The 18153-nt window shown below is 43.1% G+C and overlaps 1 protein-coding gene across 28 annotated transcripts in view; it reads right to left on the bottom strand.

Annotated features, from left to right (window-relative positions):
* CACNA2D3 (calcium voltage-gated channel auxiliary subunit alpha2delta 3) overlaps positions 1-18153 on the bottom strand; it is a 923853-nt gene that overhangs the window by 405786 nt on the left and 499914 nt on the right. For all 28 annotated transcript variants that reach the window (XR_008476741.2, XM_078351196.1, XM_078351197.1 and 25 more), the window contains 2 exons: positions 17255-17344; positions 8732-8845 (listed from right to left, as the gene is read on the bottom strand). Coding sequence is in view for 27 of the 28 variants with exons in the window: in XM_078351196.1 (XP_078207322.1) it covers positions 8732-8845; positions 17255-17344 (204 nt within the window). In the remaining variant the exon portion in view is untranslated. The remainder of the gene's footprint in view (positions 1-8731; positions 8846-17254; positions 17345-18153) is intronic.

The following is an 18153-nucleotide window of genomic DNA, read 5'->3' as shown; positions in this document are numbered from 1 at the left end:
GATGTTCTACTGTCCTTTCAGAAGAAGAAAATTATTTAATCACACCTAGAAAGCCTCATCCTGAGGCCCCACAATTTGCTGTTCTCTTGCTCTCTGTCTGTAGCCCCAATGGGTTCTGAGATCACCAACATTCTGAAGACACTCCTATACTTGTGGGCAGGAGGCCAAGGAATTGGGCTAACTGTCCCGATGACAATGTATAAACAGCTCTTCCTCTGACCTGTGGTCATTTTACCTTGTTTTGCTCTCAAGATGTCTGCATACTGGTTAAGGATCTAGGCTCAGCATTTGAGTGCTGGGGTGGTCATTCCAGCTCTACAAAACCCTAGTCAGGGAATCCTGAATGTAGCCTCTTGGTGCCTCAGTTTCCTCATCTGTGAAAGGGGGATAATGATAATATACCTCTTATGAGATTTCTGTAAGAATTAGATACATGTGGAGCATTTAGAACAGTATCTGGCACTCAGCATTCAATAGGAATTAGCTATTATTAGTAATGTTTTATAAATTGAGGTATAAGAAATTGTTTAAAACATTATCTCATTGAGGGCCAGGTACAGTCACTCAGGCCTATAATCCCAGCACTTTGGGAGGCTGAGGTGGGTGGAACACTTGAGGTCAGGAGTTCAAGACCAGCCTGGCCAATATGGTGAAACCCTGTCTCTACTAAAACATACAAAAATTATCTGGGCATGGTGGCACGCACCTGTAATCCCAGCTACTCAGGAGGCTGAGGCAGGAGAATCACTTGAACCTAGGAGGCAGAGGTTGCAGTGAGCCAAGAATATGTGCCACTGCACTCCAGCCTGGGCACTCTCTTTCAAAAAAAAAAAAAAAAATTAGCTGGCTGTAGTGGTGCCTGCCTGTAATCCCAGGTACTCAGGAGGCTGAGGCACCAGTAATCACTTGAACCCAGAGCTAGAGGTTGCAGTAAGCCAAGATCATGCCACTGCACTCTAGCCTAGGCAACAGAGCAAGATTCCATCTCAAAAAAAAAAAAAAAATTCTTACTGAGGAAAATTCAGGTTGAGGAAAATAAAGAGGAAGTAGATAGAACATTTTAGTACTGCTTCTGTGGCTCAAAACAGAACTAGGTAAGGGTCAAGTCATGCAGTGACATCTAACAGGTGTAGATGGGTCCCCATCCACCTACACACCTAGGCAGTATGGCACTAGTTAGGATGTGCTCTGCTATTTGACAGTTACAGGCCAAATCCTCAATCCCTAAAGTATATACTCCCTAAAGTATAACACAAGGCAATATAAGGGTTATTAATTTATGGCTAAGTCAACTCTGCCCCCACAGTAACTGACAGTGTTCTGGACTAAATGTCTGTGTCTCCCAAAGATTCATATGTTGAAATCCTAGCCTGCATTGTTATGGTATTAGGAGTTGAGGCCTTTGGGAAGTAATTAGGATTAGATGAGGTCATAAGGGTGGAGTCCTCATGAATGGGATTAGTGTCCTTATAAGACTCATGAGAGAGCTTCCTTCCTCATTTGCCTCAATGCCTTGTGAGGATACCACGAGACAGCAGCCATCTGCAACCCAAAAGAGAGACCTCCAAAAGAACCTGACCATGCTGGCACCCTGGTCTCAGACTTCCAGCCACCCGGACCGTGAACGATAAATTCCTATTGTTTATAAGCCACCTAGTCATTCATATTTTGTCATAGCAGCACAAGCTGGCTGAGACAGGGAGTCTGATTTCCCGAGCCGCTGCAGAGGGAGGCTGATTCTCGCCAGGGTGTTTGCTCCCAGATACCACAGTGACCTAAAAGTTGGGAAATTCTGTCCTGTGTCCATGTCACCACCAAAACAGGTTTCAAGAGGCAGTCAATTCTAGCATTTATAAAGACTCTTAATTCCAAGGTTCTAGGCCAAGGCTGGGCAGCCTAGCAGCCCACTCTACCTCTAAGCAATCCCATCACCATTTAAGATATCCCAGTCCTGATAGTAGAACTGATGGAGATGCAAGGAGAGAGGGAAAGAAAACAGAACTACTCATTACAGAAAAGGAGAAAAGGCCGCTAAACATTTTTTCAAGAGAAGCTACAGCACGAAAAGGAGTATTTGGCATCGAGTCTCCCAGCCCTCTACCATTTATCATCTGGCTAGTATAACTGATATAGCTTGGATATTTGCCCCCTACAGATCTCATGTTGAAATCTGACCACCAATGTTAGATGTGGGATTTGGTGGGAGGTGTTTGGGTCATGGGGGTGCATCCTTCATAACTGTCTTGGTGCTGCCCCATGGTAATGACTGAGTTCTCACTCTATTAGTTCATGTGAGAGCTGATTGTTCAAAAGATCTTGGCCCCTCCCCTTTTCTCTCTCTTGCCTCCTCCTCTTTCACCATGTAACATACCTGCTCCTCCTTCACCTTCTGCCATGAGTGGAAACAGCATGAGGACCTCACCAGAAGTTGAGCAGGTGCTGGCACCATAATTTTTGTACATCCTACAGAACCATGTACCATAAACCTCTTTTCTTTATAAATTACCCAATCTCAGGTGTTCCTTTATGCTAATGCAGAATGGACATACACAGTTGTGTATTCAAGTAGGAAAAAGCAGTGGAAAAATACGGAGAAACTGTCATTACCATCTTCTGTTGAATTCAGCAGAGTCATGAAATTCTGAGGGTATCTCAATGACTTTCAGCAATATGCTGGTTGGTCTAAATTTTTCAAAGGTTCCTTTAGATCGGGGTGGGAAAACATATTCTTAAAGGGCCTGACAGTAAATTGTTTAGGCCTCACAGGCCATTTGGTCTTGGTCACAACTACTCAACTCTGCCATTGGCCATAGACAATGTAAATAAATGGGTGTGACTATGTCAATAATACCTTACTTACGGATGCTGAAATTTGAATTCTACATAATTTTCTCATGTCATGAAATATTGTTTCTTTGAACATTTAAAAATGTGAAAGTCATTAATAACTCACAGCTGTAAAAGCAGTCAATGGGACAGATTTGGCACATGGGCCAGTGTTTGCCAACCTCTAGTTTAAATAACCTGGCTAATAATTTTCTTACCCACCCAGCTACTGCTTCTCTGTCTTCTGCATCAAGGGGAGGTAATGATAAATAATTTCATGACCTTTCCTTTTTTAGTTCATTTGGAAGAGCAACTACATACATGGTGGGTACAGCCATTTTTCTAATTTATTCCTTGAACAGGTCCTGGAGTGAGTTCCTCTCATGTTGGAGTTTATATTTTATTCCAAGTGTGTAAGAGCTGCTGTTAAGTCATAACCAATGGATATTAGGCAAAAGTAAATGCATCCAATAAATGAATAAATAGCCCCTCATTTCTGCGCTTAGAAATGAAATACTGGCAAGGGACACATTGCATAAGCAATCATGATGCTGCCTTCATAGACTCACAGTTAAATCACCAATAATGCATTCCTTCTTCCAACTCACTGCAAAATGCTTTATTAAGTAGTTGCTTGGAGCAAGGCCCTGTTGGATGGTAGGTAGCTTTTACAAATGTCACTCACAAATGCTTCCCTGGTGTGCTCCCCAACCTTCCGCTTTCCCTTTCTTGGAACCCAGCTGCTATACTGTAAGGTAATCCAGGCTACTGTACTGAGGACAGTGAACACATAGGGTTCACTGGAGGATGAGATACCACATGGAGAGAAAGCCCATGGAGAGGAAAACTAAGGCACACAGCCAAGCTCCTAGCTTCACCAGGGACCCCATCTGACACCACATAAAATGGAACTACCAACTAGTTAACCCACAGAATCACAAGAAATAGGAAGTTACTATTATTTTAAGCCACTAGATTTGGGGATGTGTTATAGCATTGCTATGTCAGTGATTTTCTTCCCCTTCTCCCTTTTCCGTGCTTCTTGTGTTAGTTTTCTACTGCTATAACACAAGTGATCACAAACGTAGTGGCTTAGAACAGTACAGTTATCATCGTCTCGCAGTTTCTGTGGCTCAGGTGTTGGGGCACAAACAAGCTGGGTTCTCTGCTCATAATCCTACAAGGCTGCAATCAAGGTGCTAACTGGGCTGTGTTTTCATCTGCAGTCTTGACTGGGGAAGAATTTGCCTCCAACCTCACCTAGATTGTTGGCAGAATTCATTTCTTTTCACTATAAGACTGAGGGTCCAGCCTTTTTCTGGCTGTCAGCTGGAAGCCAGTCTCACATTCAAGGCTGCCTGTAGTTCCTGGCCATATAGGCTTCTCCAAACAGGTGCTTACTTCAACACACCATCAGGGAGAGTCTCTCTGCCTTTGTAGAGGGTCCAGTCCCTCTTCCCAGGATTCTCAATTAAAGGCTCACCCAGAAGTATAAATTAGTTCAACCATTGTGAAAGACAGTGTGGTGATTCCTCAAAGACCTACAGGCAGAAATACCACTTGACTCAGCAATCCCATTAATGAGTATATGCCCAAAGGAATATAAATCATTCTATTATAAAGTGCATGCCTACGAATGTTCATTGCAGCACTATTTACAATAGCAAGTCATGGAACTGACCTAAATGCCTATCAGTGATAGACTGGATAAAGACAATGTGGTACATATACCACTATGCAGCCATTAAAAAAAAATCATGTCCTTTGGAGGGATATGGTTAGAGTTGGAAGCCATTATCCTCAGCAAACTAATGCAGAAACAGAAAACCGCATGTTCTCATTGTAAGTGGAAGCTGAATTATGAGAACACATGGGGACATGGGGAGGAACAACACATACTGCGCACCTTTGTGGGGTGGGAGAGCATCAGGAAGAATAGCTAACAGATGCTGGGCCTAATAACTGGGTAATAGAAGGATCAAGCAGTAACCCACCATGGCACATATTTACCTATGTAACAAACCTGCACATCCTGCATATGTACCCTGGAACTTAAAAGCTGAAGAAAAATAAATAAATAAATAAAGCAAGCAAGCAAGCCCACCCAGGATAATATCCCTTCTGATTAACTCAAAAATGAACTGACTTGAGACAAAATCCCTTCACCTTTAGAAGATTCTACTGGTTAAAAGCAAGCCACAGGTTTTGCCCACACAGACGGCAAAGAGATTATACAGGACATAAGCACTGGGGGAAAGGCTCAGGCAGGTACCCTAGGCTCACTACGCCACCCTTCTTGGCAGGACTGGGATAGAGTGAAAGGTAGTAGGATTGCTCAGAAGTAGAGAACCTGTTCTCATGGACTAACCAAAGAATGAAGATGAAAGACAGGTCCAGAAACAATTATCATATTAGACACAAAGGTATACTTCCTTAAGACAGTTCCTAGGGAGTTTCGAGTTTTGGGCTCAGGCAGGACAAATGAGGAGAGGAGGGAAGGCTCAGGGTAAATCTGAGAAGGGAACAAACTCCTGGAGGCTGGGGAACAGCAACTACCTGTTCCCCAGAGCAGTGGTCAGGAACTCCACACCTGTGGGAGGTCAAGCATATGAGTGAAATGGGCTGAGAGGAAATGAAGGGTGGTGAGGAGGCTCATGTCCAGAGGAAGCATGCGTTTGCTGCCTAATGGGGACAGCTGCTGCCCAGCTCCAGCAGAGGCCTTGTCATATGGGAATATTGGCCCAAAGGTGCCAGGTGCAACCCATTATGAGAGAGGCTACAACTTTAAAATTTTATAAAATAATGATACGGTTTGGCTCTGTGTCCCCACCCAAATCTCATTGTGAATTGTAACCCCCAGGTGTTGAGGGAGTTACCCAGTGAGAGGTGACTGGACCATGGGAGTGTTCCCTCATACAGTACTCATGATAGTGAGTGAATTCTCACAAGATTTGATATTTTATAAGGGGTTCTTCCCACTTCACTCACTCTCTCTCCTGCTGCCATGTAAGACGAACCTGCTTCCCCTTCTGCCATGATTTTAAGTTTCCTGAGGCCTCCCCATTTATGCAGAATTGTAAGTGAACTAAACCTCTTTTCTTTATAAATTATCCATTCTCAGGCAGTTCTTTATAGCAGTGTGAAAATGGACTAATACAAATATCTTGACTTTTAATGTTGATTGGTAATTGACAGTTTTTAAGAAACACACACCCGTGCATTGAATTCAACTGAGGAAATAGGTCCCTGTAAAAGTCAATAGAGGCCAGCAATGTGGCAAACCTGTAAAGTATCCAAACCCTATTCTTTGGGCTATTTCTTGTGGCAGTAGTTCCCCAAGTGTGGTTCCCCACCAGCCTCTGCAGCACTCAGGAACTAGAAATTCAAACTCTTAGCCTCATTCAGATCTACTGAATCAGAAGTTGTAAGGGAATGAGGGCTCTGGGTGATCCTGACACGTACTCAAGTTTGAGAACTACTGTTTTATGGGAATCACATTCCAGCCTGGAGATCATTTTTTTCTCTCCTGAACCCATTTACTGTTTTTACAATCCTGAAGATTGTCGATTACAGGATGGCACAACTCTTTACTGAATAGCTAATGTTCAAAATAGTGGAGAAAGATGACTGCCTAGACATTGCTCATCATCTCATTTTAACACAACGCTGAACTGTATCGGGTTTTTATGAGAGTTTATTGCCTGCACCCTCACGTGGAAGTTCATAAATAAGAGAATGGATATGTATAAGAACATTGTGAAACTCTCCAGTATAGGTCAGAGGGGAAGAAAAACTGCTATTAACTTCTAATCATAAAAGACGACACTCTTGCTATAGAAAGAAAACCCACTTGATAACACTTTATAAGTAGATGAAACTGCTTCAAGTAATGTTGAAATTTTTAGGACCCTGGTTCCAATTAATTCAAGAACACATCTGGCCTAAGATCAATATTATTCATTTGGAAAGATACACTGAGATTTGTGTTTTGTCTGGAGAATTAGGACTTTGCAGCCCTCATCCTATGCCTCTATGACTAAGGACAGGGCGTTTAAATACCAATATTCTTGGGTAAATGCTATCCATTGAGTGTCACCAAGTGGGAAAGATTCATGTGATACACCATGTGAAACTCACATGAAAAAACACTTGCTGTTCACAGAGCTGCTTATTAAAAGTTCCCTTCACTTTCTTCTTCTTTTTAAAAATGCCCTAAATAATGCAAAGTATTCTTCATCATGATTTGAGATGTCATGGCATCTGTGAACATTCTATTGGCTGCAAAATGTCCACAGCCCTACTTATGTTTACTAGTACTGGAGCATCCCTCCTGGCCCCCTCAGTCACTCGGCCACTCAGCATGGCTATGGATTAGGCCCTGCCCCATGCTCAGCACTGTGCCATGTGCTGCAGAGGTTCAACTGTGTCCAGCAGGCTCCTCCCTTCACATGATGTATGTTTATCAGGAACTAACTCTGGCCTCTACCTGTCTCTGGAAGTTACCACATGAAATACTGCTGACATCTAATATCACCTTGTCTAAGAGTGAACCTCCATCTGCTTCAAGGGTTGGACTGACTCAGTGTTTATGGCTGGTCAAATTTATTCCTGGATATCCCCCGGGGAGGAGACATCTCGGAGTCCCACATACTCAGTCAGCTCAGCACTGCCAGCTTTTTCTCCAGCTTCAGAGGTGATGGCTCTTTTCAAGGTTGGGTACCGGGGGAAGGAGTTGGCACCCATTCGAGGACCATGTTGCACAAAATGTACACAGTCTTCAAGACCAGACTCACACTTGGCGAGGCAAGATGCCAGTGACAGGTGTGGACCAACTAAGGGAATACAGAATGACATCTTCCATCTCATGTTCAGAGTGTGTGCTCCCTGGATAGAGCTGAGGACACAGTTGTCATTTGTCTCCCGTTTCTTTTTGCCAAGTGTGTTTAGTTAGTTCAATTCCCAGAAGTTAAGCATGCAAAACAGACACAGCAGGATGGACTTGGCCTGGACTGACTCACACACCTATAGAGACAGGCAGGGTAACACCACGGACACATGGAATAGAAAAACACCTTTGTGATACCCCAGAACAACTTCCCCTGCTAAAATTCCACCTTTCAGGTGGGACAGTGACCACCACTTGTCAGCCTGCCAGCTGGTGCCCACTGAGGAACTCATTAAAAAATGGATTACTGAACCACATCCCCAGAGATTTTGCTGCTGGAGGTGTGGGGTAGGATACGGATATCCATAATGTTACAGGTCTCCCCAGGGAACTCTGGCAAGATAACAGCTTGAGCAATCTCTGAGTTCAGGCACTCAAAAGACACAAAAAATATTAGGATTAGTCACTGATAACCTAACAACACCCTCATAAGATTAATAACTGTCAACTTGAAAAGCAAAGACAGGATTAGAATAGAGAACAGACAAGTTCTAACAATGGTGGGGAACAGCACTGGGGGATGGAGAGAAGTTTCTGGGTGGTACTGGGGACCTGAGGAGGAACTACAGACATACAATATGCAAGGGGAGGCCTGCAGGGCTACCTGCTGATCTCACCACTCTATAGCTGCCAGGCCCAACATGCAGCTCTGCCTCCAGGGAAAACAGAAATAAAGAAAAACCCAGCCCAATACAGATGAAGCACACTTCACAATGAATCTTTTCACGGAACACATCCAATAGGTCCTTAACAAGTTCCTTCTCTCCTTCAAAAAAGTTTCATTTTGACAACAGGGAAAGCCAGACTTCAGTTTTGGTCAACCGAAAAACACAAGGCTGAGAAACCATAGATCATTATGAAATTAAGTCTACATGGGGCACTTACCCATGGACAAGCTGGAGATTACAGTAAAGATTCTAAGTGGAGGCCACTGCACAGATGGCATCAGCATCAACTTACCTTTCGATCTGGCCAATTGTATTTCGCAAAGATTGTATCATAGGTGTCCACTGCCCCGTCAGTTATGAGCATGATGGCCTGACTGCAGATACTTCCTTGTCCCGTGTGGTTGAACTAGGGAAAGAAATAAGTTCAAAATAGTTTACATATCAGAATTCTGTGTATCAGTGAAAAATCGGAGACATGAGGCCTGTGGCTAAGGAAGCCTCTTAAAATGAGAGCACATTGTCCATCACCAAAACGACCTACACAAAAAGCCTCTCCACGCAGATCACCACATTTGCTCTTACAAAAGGATCTGTAAGCCAAAAATAAAACTCTAAGCCCTCCAACCAACTGAACAGACCTTACTGTTGGCCCAGGATATCCCAAAGAAATCTGAAAAAGTACTTCAGGCCACACCTGGAAGTCGGGGATGGGTCCAACACACCTGGTTACAGCCCCTCCCTTTGGAGTTTAGGCAGAACTGATCAACACTAATGTTAAAATCACAATCATAAAACTGACAAAACAAACTCTTTGTAGCAACAGTATACACAATTCCAGCCTGACTCTGGCATTGCACTGAAAGGCAGATAATAGGCCCTGAAGGAAATAAAATTATTTTACCCCAAAATATATTTATTTGACTTATATTTATTTTGATGCATAAAGCCTTCTCCTGTGGGAGATATTTGCATTCTCTAGAGAATCTCCTTCCCTTACTAGGTCTTTTCCTAATCCAGGAGAGATTTAACTAAGAGTCTGACACCTTTTAAGGTCTGAAAAGAGATATTTGCTATCTATTCTCTCTGAAGCCTGCCACGTTGAGGCTTCATCTACATAATAAAACCATGGCTTCCACACTCTCCTTAATTCAAGAATTTCTTTCTGCTGATTTCAACTCTTTATGCAAAGCTTAATTCTTTCAACGAATTGCCAGTAAGAAATCTTTGAATCCACCTATGACCTGTAAGTGCCCCTATCCCTTTGAAATGTCATGCCTTTCCAGGCTGAACCAAGGTATACCTTACATGCATTATGTCTTTGCTGGTAACTTCTGTCTCCCTTAAATGTATAAAACCAAGCTGTAACCCAACCAACTTAGGGATATGTTCTTAGAACCCCTTGAAGTTGGACATGGTCATTCATATTTGGCTCAGAATAAAACATCTTTAAATACTTTATAGAGCTTGGCTTTTTTTTTTTTCTTCCGAGAGATCTAAATACAGACCACAGGGGGATTTCAAAAAATACACAGGGGTTGAGAAAGAAGGGTCTAGGATGACACAGCCTCTTACTTTTAAGTATGGACTGTATTTTAGGAAATAAGCCCAAAGGAGATGGCACAGAAACGTTTTAGGGACACATTACATGAGCAATGGACTACCTGAGAGACATCTCTTTCAAAATCTAAAGGAGGCTAGTTTGAGTGGGTCTGACTAGCACAGAATGTGGCATATAATAAAATCAAGGAAGTTTTAGGCATATAGAGAATAAAGTCAACAACACGACAATTCACAAGAGAAGCCCAAGCATTTCTTAAATAAAGGTTCCTTTCAAATTTATATTGTCATGTAAACTTAGGTATTAGTTTATATGTTAGCATGGATGGCATGCTGAAGTTCTAAGATTGAACTCAGTGGTATGTAAAACCCTAAACTTCTTCAACTTTTGGCTTTATGTAAGATTTTAGAAGCTCTCAGCCTTTGTGAGTGGTAGGCAGCTAGAGTGACTGAATATGGTTGCCAGAGCAGAATGTCCGTCCTTGGAATCAGGGTGAAAAATTCCCTTAATGAATGCTATTAATGATGCAACCAATTGAATGTAACACCATGTCCTTTAAAAACCCTACAATTACATGTCAATGCTGAGAGATGGGAAACACACAAATGTCTTCAACCTTCAGTAAGTAAAAACCTTCTCTATTATAATCTGCAAAGTGTATTCATTTGTTCTAAAATTATTTGCTAAGTGCCCACATAGCACTAGGAATGAAACATACAAAAATCCCTTCCCTCAGGAAGCTCTGTATCCTCTGTGGGAAGACATACAAAGCAAGGTAAATGAGTAAACTATGTTGTATGTTTGATAACAGTGATGTTAAGGGTGGGGAAGAAGAGAGCAAAGAAGGATAGGAAATGGGAGGGGGCAAGTCTAGAAAATGTAGTCAAGGAACACCTCACTGAGAAGGTGACATTTGAATTATACCTGCAGGATGTGAGTATCTGAGAGAAAGGTATTCCAGGAAGGGCAAATGTTAAGTGCAAAGGCACTGAGTGGGACTGTGCCTGGCAGGTTCAATCTATCGACCATGACACTGGGGAGGGATGGTGGCTGCTCTTGGCTTTGCTGACGGGCCACTGGTGAGTGAGAGACTTAATAAAGCATTCAAATTATTAATTGGAATTCAAGTTATTAATGCCTAGGCTTCATGCACTTAGACGTCTGATATGGAGTCTGAAATTGCAGTAACTTGAGAGAAGACCATACATAACTGGATAAATAGGTAAAAGGATGAATGGAATTGCCTTATGGCCATATTGAGACACAGTAAAGCCAACTCAAATCATGCACAAGGTACCATGGTATATAAGAAAGCACTTGATCCCATCTCAGCAACACAGCAGTGTGCCTGGGATAAGCTTCCTTCCTGAGCATTCACTCTTCCACATACAAGATAAGAATAACATCCTTACATGGCTGGCACACCACAAGTTAAGTGGTCAATGTTCATTATATGTCAGGCTACATGCATTAATATGAACTTCCTTAATCCTTATTAGCCTCTGAGGTAGGTACTATTGAGACAGCCAGATGGGAAGAGCTCCTTGGGAAAACTCCAAACAGTCTGAACCCTGGGAGGAATGCTCACCGGGATGGAGCCAAAGAAGTCTGTGCCATTTGCATTGGGGAGGAGCCTGGCTTCTCTTCCAGTGAGGAACCTGGGATTCAATCTATGAGACGGGAAGCAGGTACTAGCAGGGCTAGTAACTGTTTCCCTTTTTGCCCAATAAATTCCATTTTCTCACTCTTCAAATTGTCTGCAAGCCTAAATTTTTGTGACATGGACCATGTGACAAGGACCCTGTCCTTAAGTGAGCTAAGGAAAACTCTTGCAACACTATCATTACCTTTATTTTACAGCAACTAAGGCACAGAGAGATTAGCTAACTTGCCCCAGGACACACAGCTACTACCTGCCATAGCTGGGATTTGAATCCAGATCATCAGGCTCTAGAATCCACTCTCCAATTCAGCACACAATATGGCCTTTCAGTAATACAGGAAGGTCAGTGAGCAAATGGATAGGTGGTAGGGCTCCAAACGTATTAATCTCCTCCTCCTCCTGTCTCTATTCCTCCATCCCTTCTAGGGTTTCAGGGTCACAGGGGAGTCACCAGGGCTGTGGTCCTGAGGGTGAGTGCTCCTTACATTTGGTGCCCCAGATACTTTCCTCATGGTAGTGCTGGCTCTGGCAGTCATTCCTGCAATGCCAACTGCACGTGTGCACTTGAGTTAATGAGAAGACACAGCCCATGACACTGTCATGGTAGGCAGAAACACCTGGAAACTCTAGCTATCACACCACAAAGCTTTCCAGGTGATCACTATTCTATTGTCTTTATCAACATAACTTACTATTCCAGAAAAATGCTTGCCCAGAAAATAAAACTTGCAAATAACCTCATTGCTTATTCCAGGAACTTCTTGAAAGACCCATCAATTCTCCAATAGAAAGTATCAAAGGACAATTTACACCCTAAGACTGAACACTTGGCCTTAAAATCTTCCCCTTGCTATGTTCACCAACCCTCAACTGAAATATTAGAATTCTTACCTGGTCCTCACCAAGCCCGCTTCCTCCTGTCCCATTAAAAGGTCCATCTTCAACCAAATTTCAGTATCAAAACATAGCTGAACTTTGTCCTTCCCACTCTGGGAAGCTACTAAAACTCTATCGTGAAGTGTATTTTCTTCCTTACTGCAGAAGAAAAAACAGCCTCGTAGCCTGCTCTTACCAATAGGTTGTTCTGAAGACGTTCTGAGGAGACTGCAGTGAACACAGCCTTCGCACCATTGAATCAACCCAGCAACAAGCCAACGCATAGAAGTGATCTATGCTTCAGGTCACACAAGCTTCAGAGGGGAAGAAAACCAGAATGCTCTAGGGCTATAGTTCATGCAACTCATTTGAAAACATCCTGGAAAAATCTTCCCAAACACATGGAAAGAAAGAGAGGAAAAAAGAAGATATCTGAATAATGTGGACTAGAAGAAAGAGCTGCCAGGAACTGTTTATTTAAAAACATTACTTTCCTCTCTGGCTGAGTCCCTGGTATTCTCTGCTGCAATCTGTAGTTGGAGAATTTTGAAGAATGCAATTAAATTCAAATGCTTTGATGAGTAATATCTCTTCTCTTCATATTTGTCTAAAACTTTTTTTTATTGAATAGCGAGAGTGATGAAAGTGTTTTCCATAATAATAACAATGACAAGGGCCTGATGATGAACTACAATTAGCTCAGTGATTCATCAGTTAGCAGCGAAATTTTCAATGCGTCCTGACATTTAGAGCATTTGGTTGTGATTAACAGTCTTTGAAATGTCACCGAATTTTATTTAATTGGCTAAGAAAAAATTGTAAAAGGTAATCACTGCAAAGATCACATTCATCGCCAAAAACGATAATTGCAGTTGTCACATGACAAGGTAGATGCTAACTACTGTAGCAAACCGGCTCTGTGTTCTTACAGAATCTAATGAATGCAGCAGAAATCGATAGCTTGAAGGGGCTTAGAAGTTTATTTGAATGCTCCTTTCAAAGCCATTTGTGTCAACAACTGTGAGCCTTTAAGTCATCTGAGCAAATACAGAAACTGAAATGCAGGTAACTGTAAGACAGAATTAACTCCATTTAATTATAGTAACCTCTGAACCATTCCAAGCTCCAGCCACAATCACAATTTTAAGCTTGTTGCTCATGTGTGTTCGTGTGCGTCTGTGTGTTAGAGAAATAACTTGCTATTTCATATTGACTTGCAAAGGCAGGCAGAATACACAAGAAGATAATAGTATCACTTAAAGGTCATACTGATGAAGTAGAAAATATTAATAGATAAAGCTTCATTTTCATGGGAGATTAACCACTTCTGTGTTTGTCAAAGAGTTTAGCTATTTAAAGGCCCACTGGCAAGAGATGATATGAAATGTTTCTCCCATGAGATAAACGTGCACTCAAACAAATATGGTGCCAATCACCAGCCAATCTCAAGCAGGGACATTTTGTAACATTTATTGTTGTGTGTGTGTGTGTGTGTGTGTGTGTGTGTGTGTGTTTTTAGATGGAGTATCGCTCTGTTGCCCAGGCTGGAGTATAGTGGTGTGATCTCAGCTCACTGCAGCCTCCGTCACCCAAGTTCAAGTGATTCTCCTGCCTCAGCTTCCCAAGTAGCAAGGATTACAGGTGCCTGCCACCACGCTCGGCTAATTTTTTTGTATTTTTAGTAGAGATGGGATTTCACCATGTTGGCCAGGCTGGTCTCAAACCCCCGACCTCTAGTGATCCAACCACCTAGTTTCCCAAAGTGTTGGTATTACATGAGCCACTGCACCCAGCCTATTGTGTGTGTGTGTGTGTGTTTTTTGTTTTTTTAAAAAAACATTTATTCATTTTTTTTGCTTTCCAAGATCTACATTCAGTTCATCTGGTTACCTGACTGATCAGACTCCAGAGGTGTTTCTACAGGAGTACGTAGGGTTTTCCTGTTCAAAATGCTTCCCTCACAAAGATTCAAGGTTTAAAAAAAAGTCCACTATGTGTTGGTGATTTCTCTGGGTCTTAGTAGTCCCTGTGAAAGTGTGAACACATATTCTTGGAGTATATAATGAGACTATGCCCCAAAATGCTACTGGTGGGCGGAAACTTCTGCAAGATGCTAGTACTAAGATGACGATATGATATAAAGTGTTCCTGGTTTAATAAGTGTGGGTAAACACATTTTTAAAGGTTTGTTCACTGCAGGACTTCTCAAGGCCTTTGATATGTGCAAGTACCTCATGAGTCTGCAAGAGGAGGATGGTGTTTGCTTTTCTGCTTCTCCCCACCTTGACCACAAGCCCTATGTAGGAGTACCTTGGCAGGCCAGCATTAAACTGGGCATGCTATTGAAAACAGCAGCTTAGGAGGGTCTGAGAACAAAGGTGATAGTTGGAAGGGATGGAGAAAGAAAGGGTACCAGGGCAAGGAACAGAAGACAGGAAGATGAAGGGGAGCAGACACTGCTGGGGACTTGGGCAAGGAAAACCAAAGCATTTGTAGTGGGAGCTGTGTCTAGAGACCTGGCGTCTCAGTGGTCACTGAGGTGGCACTTCTCACCCAGCCCAGTACTGCTGAAAGGGGGCCAGGTCCTGCCTCATCAGGCTCATTCTCAACTCCACGAGAAAGGGACCACCAGGACTGCCTCATGGTGTGTGACATGCACAGGTGAACAAAATCACACTGAGAAAGCTCCACACATGGTTCAACGTTTTGCTATGATTGCCTTAAAGTTCTTCATAAATTTGAACAAGAAACCCTGCATTTTCATTTTACACTGGGCCTTACAATTTATATGGCCAGTGCAGGGAAATTTGTATCCCTACCACACAAATGAAGAAAATAAGGGTGAGACTGAATCATTTCCTTGAAGCCACACAGCAAACTGGCCTAGTCGGGCTTCTCAGTCTAACCTGCCTTACTCCGAAGGCCGCAGACTTAACCATACAACAATCTCCTAACCCTTTCTCCTTTACCACGGAGGCCAGAGAACAGGGAAACAGAAATTCCCTGCAGGGCAGACTTCCAAACAAGGGACTCCCCAGCTCAGAGAAGTCTCCCTGTGCTCTGGCCACTAGGTTTTTGAGATGAAAAGAGAGTGAATTTTCAAATTGTGACAAGTCGTTTCAATATCACCACCTGGAAAGAGTCTGCTGAGATGTAGAGATCCAAGCCCTAAGAAGGAACCTGCCCAGGGTTCAAACCAGAATGCAAGTGCAGCCCAGTCCTCTGTGCTGACCAACTGTGCTTCTAAACGATTACTCTGCTGTCAACAGAGATGTACTACCCAGAATACGGACTCTCACATAAATGTTTACATCTTGTAGCCAACAGCCCCTTGGAGTTCACAAGGTGACAGGGCCTTTGGCTCTGTACTGAGGAAGTTGACTTGGCACCTTCTCTCCTTATTTTTCTCTTCTCCTCTGCAGTCATGACACTGTCTCAGGAGTGATATCTAAACAGTCACCTTTGTGCCTGACCAATAGGTATTATTGGTCAAAGAGAGTCTAGAAATTAGGGCCTAACCTTTGCTTGAGAGGCCAGTATAGCTGAGTAGTCAAAACTCAGGTTTTTGAGTCAGGTGTAACTAATCCCAACACAAGCTATGCACTGCTGAGTGAACGACTCACCTGTCTGGGCCTCTACTTGCTCACCTGCAAAATGACAACAGCCTGCCCTACAGAGAGCTGCCTGGAGACCAACAGCAGCAAGACCTTAGGAGCCTCTGCTGGTCTCCCAGCTCCTGCTTGACACTTCAAGGTGAGGTTGCTCCATTTAGTGCCTGTTTGTCCTCAGACTATCCTATGCCTTCCTCCTGCAAACCACAGTGCTCAAGCTCCCCAGCAGTTTTGACAAGGATTATATAAAGGGTAAAGGAAGCAAGAAAGGAGCCAAGGTATTTCTAAGCAATTTCTCTATGCTTTCAGGGGATAGGCATTTTCTGGCTATGACTATGTCTCTGCCATAGTTCCAGCTTCCACAGGACAGGTCTTTCCCTCTGTAGTCCCAGTTCTTCTTGGGTAGCCTCCTCCACAGTTCTGTTCCCATCTGAATGGCCACAGTGACTAGGCTTCGATGTCACCCTTCCTACCTGTTGTACCCTCTACCCTAGAGAGGAGATGCCTCTTGATGATGCTATACTGTGGATCACTTCATTCTCTGGTTTCTCAGCTTTTCCATCTTTTATGCCATCAATTGCCTGAATTAAACTCCTACTATTTGAAATACCTAGCATGGTTTTTACTTTTTTGCTTCTTAACATCTTCACTGCTATCTTCCCAGTCCAAGTTACCATTATCTTTACCTAGATCACTTAATGGCCTCCCTGCTATTGTCCTTGCCCTCCTAGAGTTGCTTCTAAACACAGCAGCCAGAAAAGCACTGTTAAAACTGAAGATCGTGTCATTCACTGCTTAGACCCTCCAATGGCTTTCCACTCCACACAGAGTCAAAGCCCATGTTAGAGTCTCTATGATGCTACACAGTTTGGCTCCTGCTGCTCCCAGGTCTCATCCCCTAGCACTCTCTCTTCCCCACTCTGCTCTGGTTTGAACTCACTGGCTGGCACCTGTTCCCCAGATGACCTAAATGGGCCAGCCAGTATCACTCTCCCATCCCATGCCTGCAGATCTGCTCAGTGTCAGCCAGAGCTGGCCCACAATTTTTTAAAACAACACCCATCTATCGTCCAGGGGATGAGAAAGGCAAACCAAACAGGAACTTACATCACTGAGAATGTTGAAGGCCTCATTCAGAGCTATATCCAACATTCCAATTCCTTTGGCGAAAAGTTTGTCCAGATGCTCCCTGAAATGCTAGAACAACAAAGCAGAAAATCCATTAGTGTCTGTCCTGTTATGTGAAACACCAACCTTGAATGAATTAGATGTATGCCACGGCAAGACCAAAAATGATTCTCAGATCCAACCAGCCATAATTTCCTTATCCCTTCTACATTCAAAACATAAGAACTTTCTCAATGTAAAATTTACCTTCAGTGTTCATGGTTTAGCTTCAGTTACAGTTTAGGAAGAAAATCAGTTGAACTCTGGTGAAAAGCATTTAATTCATCTAAAATTGCCACTTTCCTCTGCAGTTTCATTGTTGGTGACTCTTTTCCTCTCCTATCCCTACTCTCCCGCTCCTGATCACATTTGGGACTCTGCATATGCACCCCTCCACTGGGAACCCACTCTCAACCCATTCCCTGCCTCTCCTGCCATGCTCTCTCCCAACTACTTTTCAGATCTCAACCCACTTCTGTTACGTGATGTCTTCTCAGACCACCAGCCTCTGAGACTAGCCTAGAATGCTTCCTTTGTGACTCCATGCTGCCATAGGGTACTCGGATCCACCTTCCACTGAGCACTGCATAATTAAACAATGTTCCCACTCAAGACTGTGACATTTCTTAAGATATGGCATTACTCTGTCTTCACGCCTACCACATGTATGATACACACAGAAGGTTCTAGGTAGATAGCTGAAAGAAGCAAGGATAAAGACTGGACCACAACATGAAAACTGTGATTATAACAAGAGAGACACAGGCTAGAAATCCAGAAGAGCTCTAAGAAATAAGGAGAATGGGAGTGAGCCTCTTCCAGAGTAGACCCCAAGACCC

Source organism: Callithrix jacchus, chromosome 15 (assembly GCF_049354715.1).
Source record: "Callithrix jacchus isolate 240 chromosome 15, calJac240_pri, whole genome shotgun sequence".
Classification (NCBI taxonomy): domain Eukaryota; kingdom Metazoa; phylum Chordata; class Mammalia; order Primates; family Cebidae; genus Callithrix; species Callithrix jacchus.
This window is presented reverse-complemented; position numbering and strand designations above follow the sequence as displayed.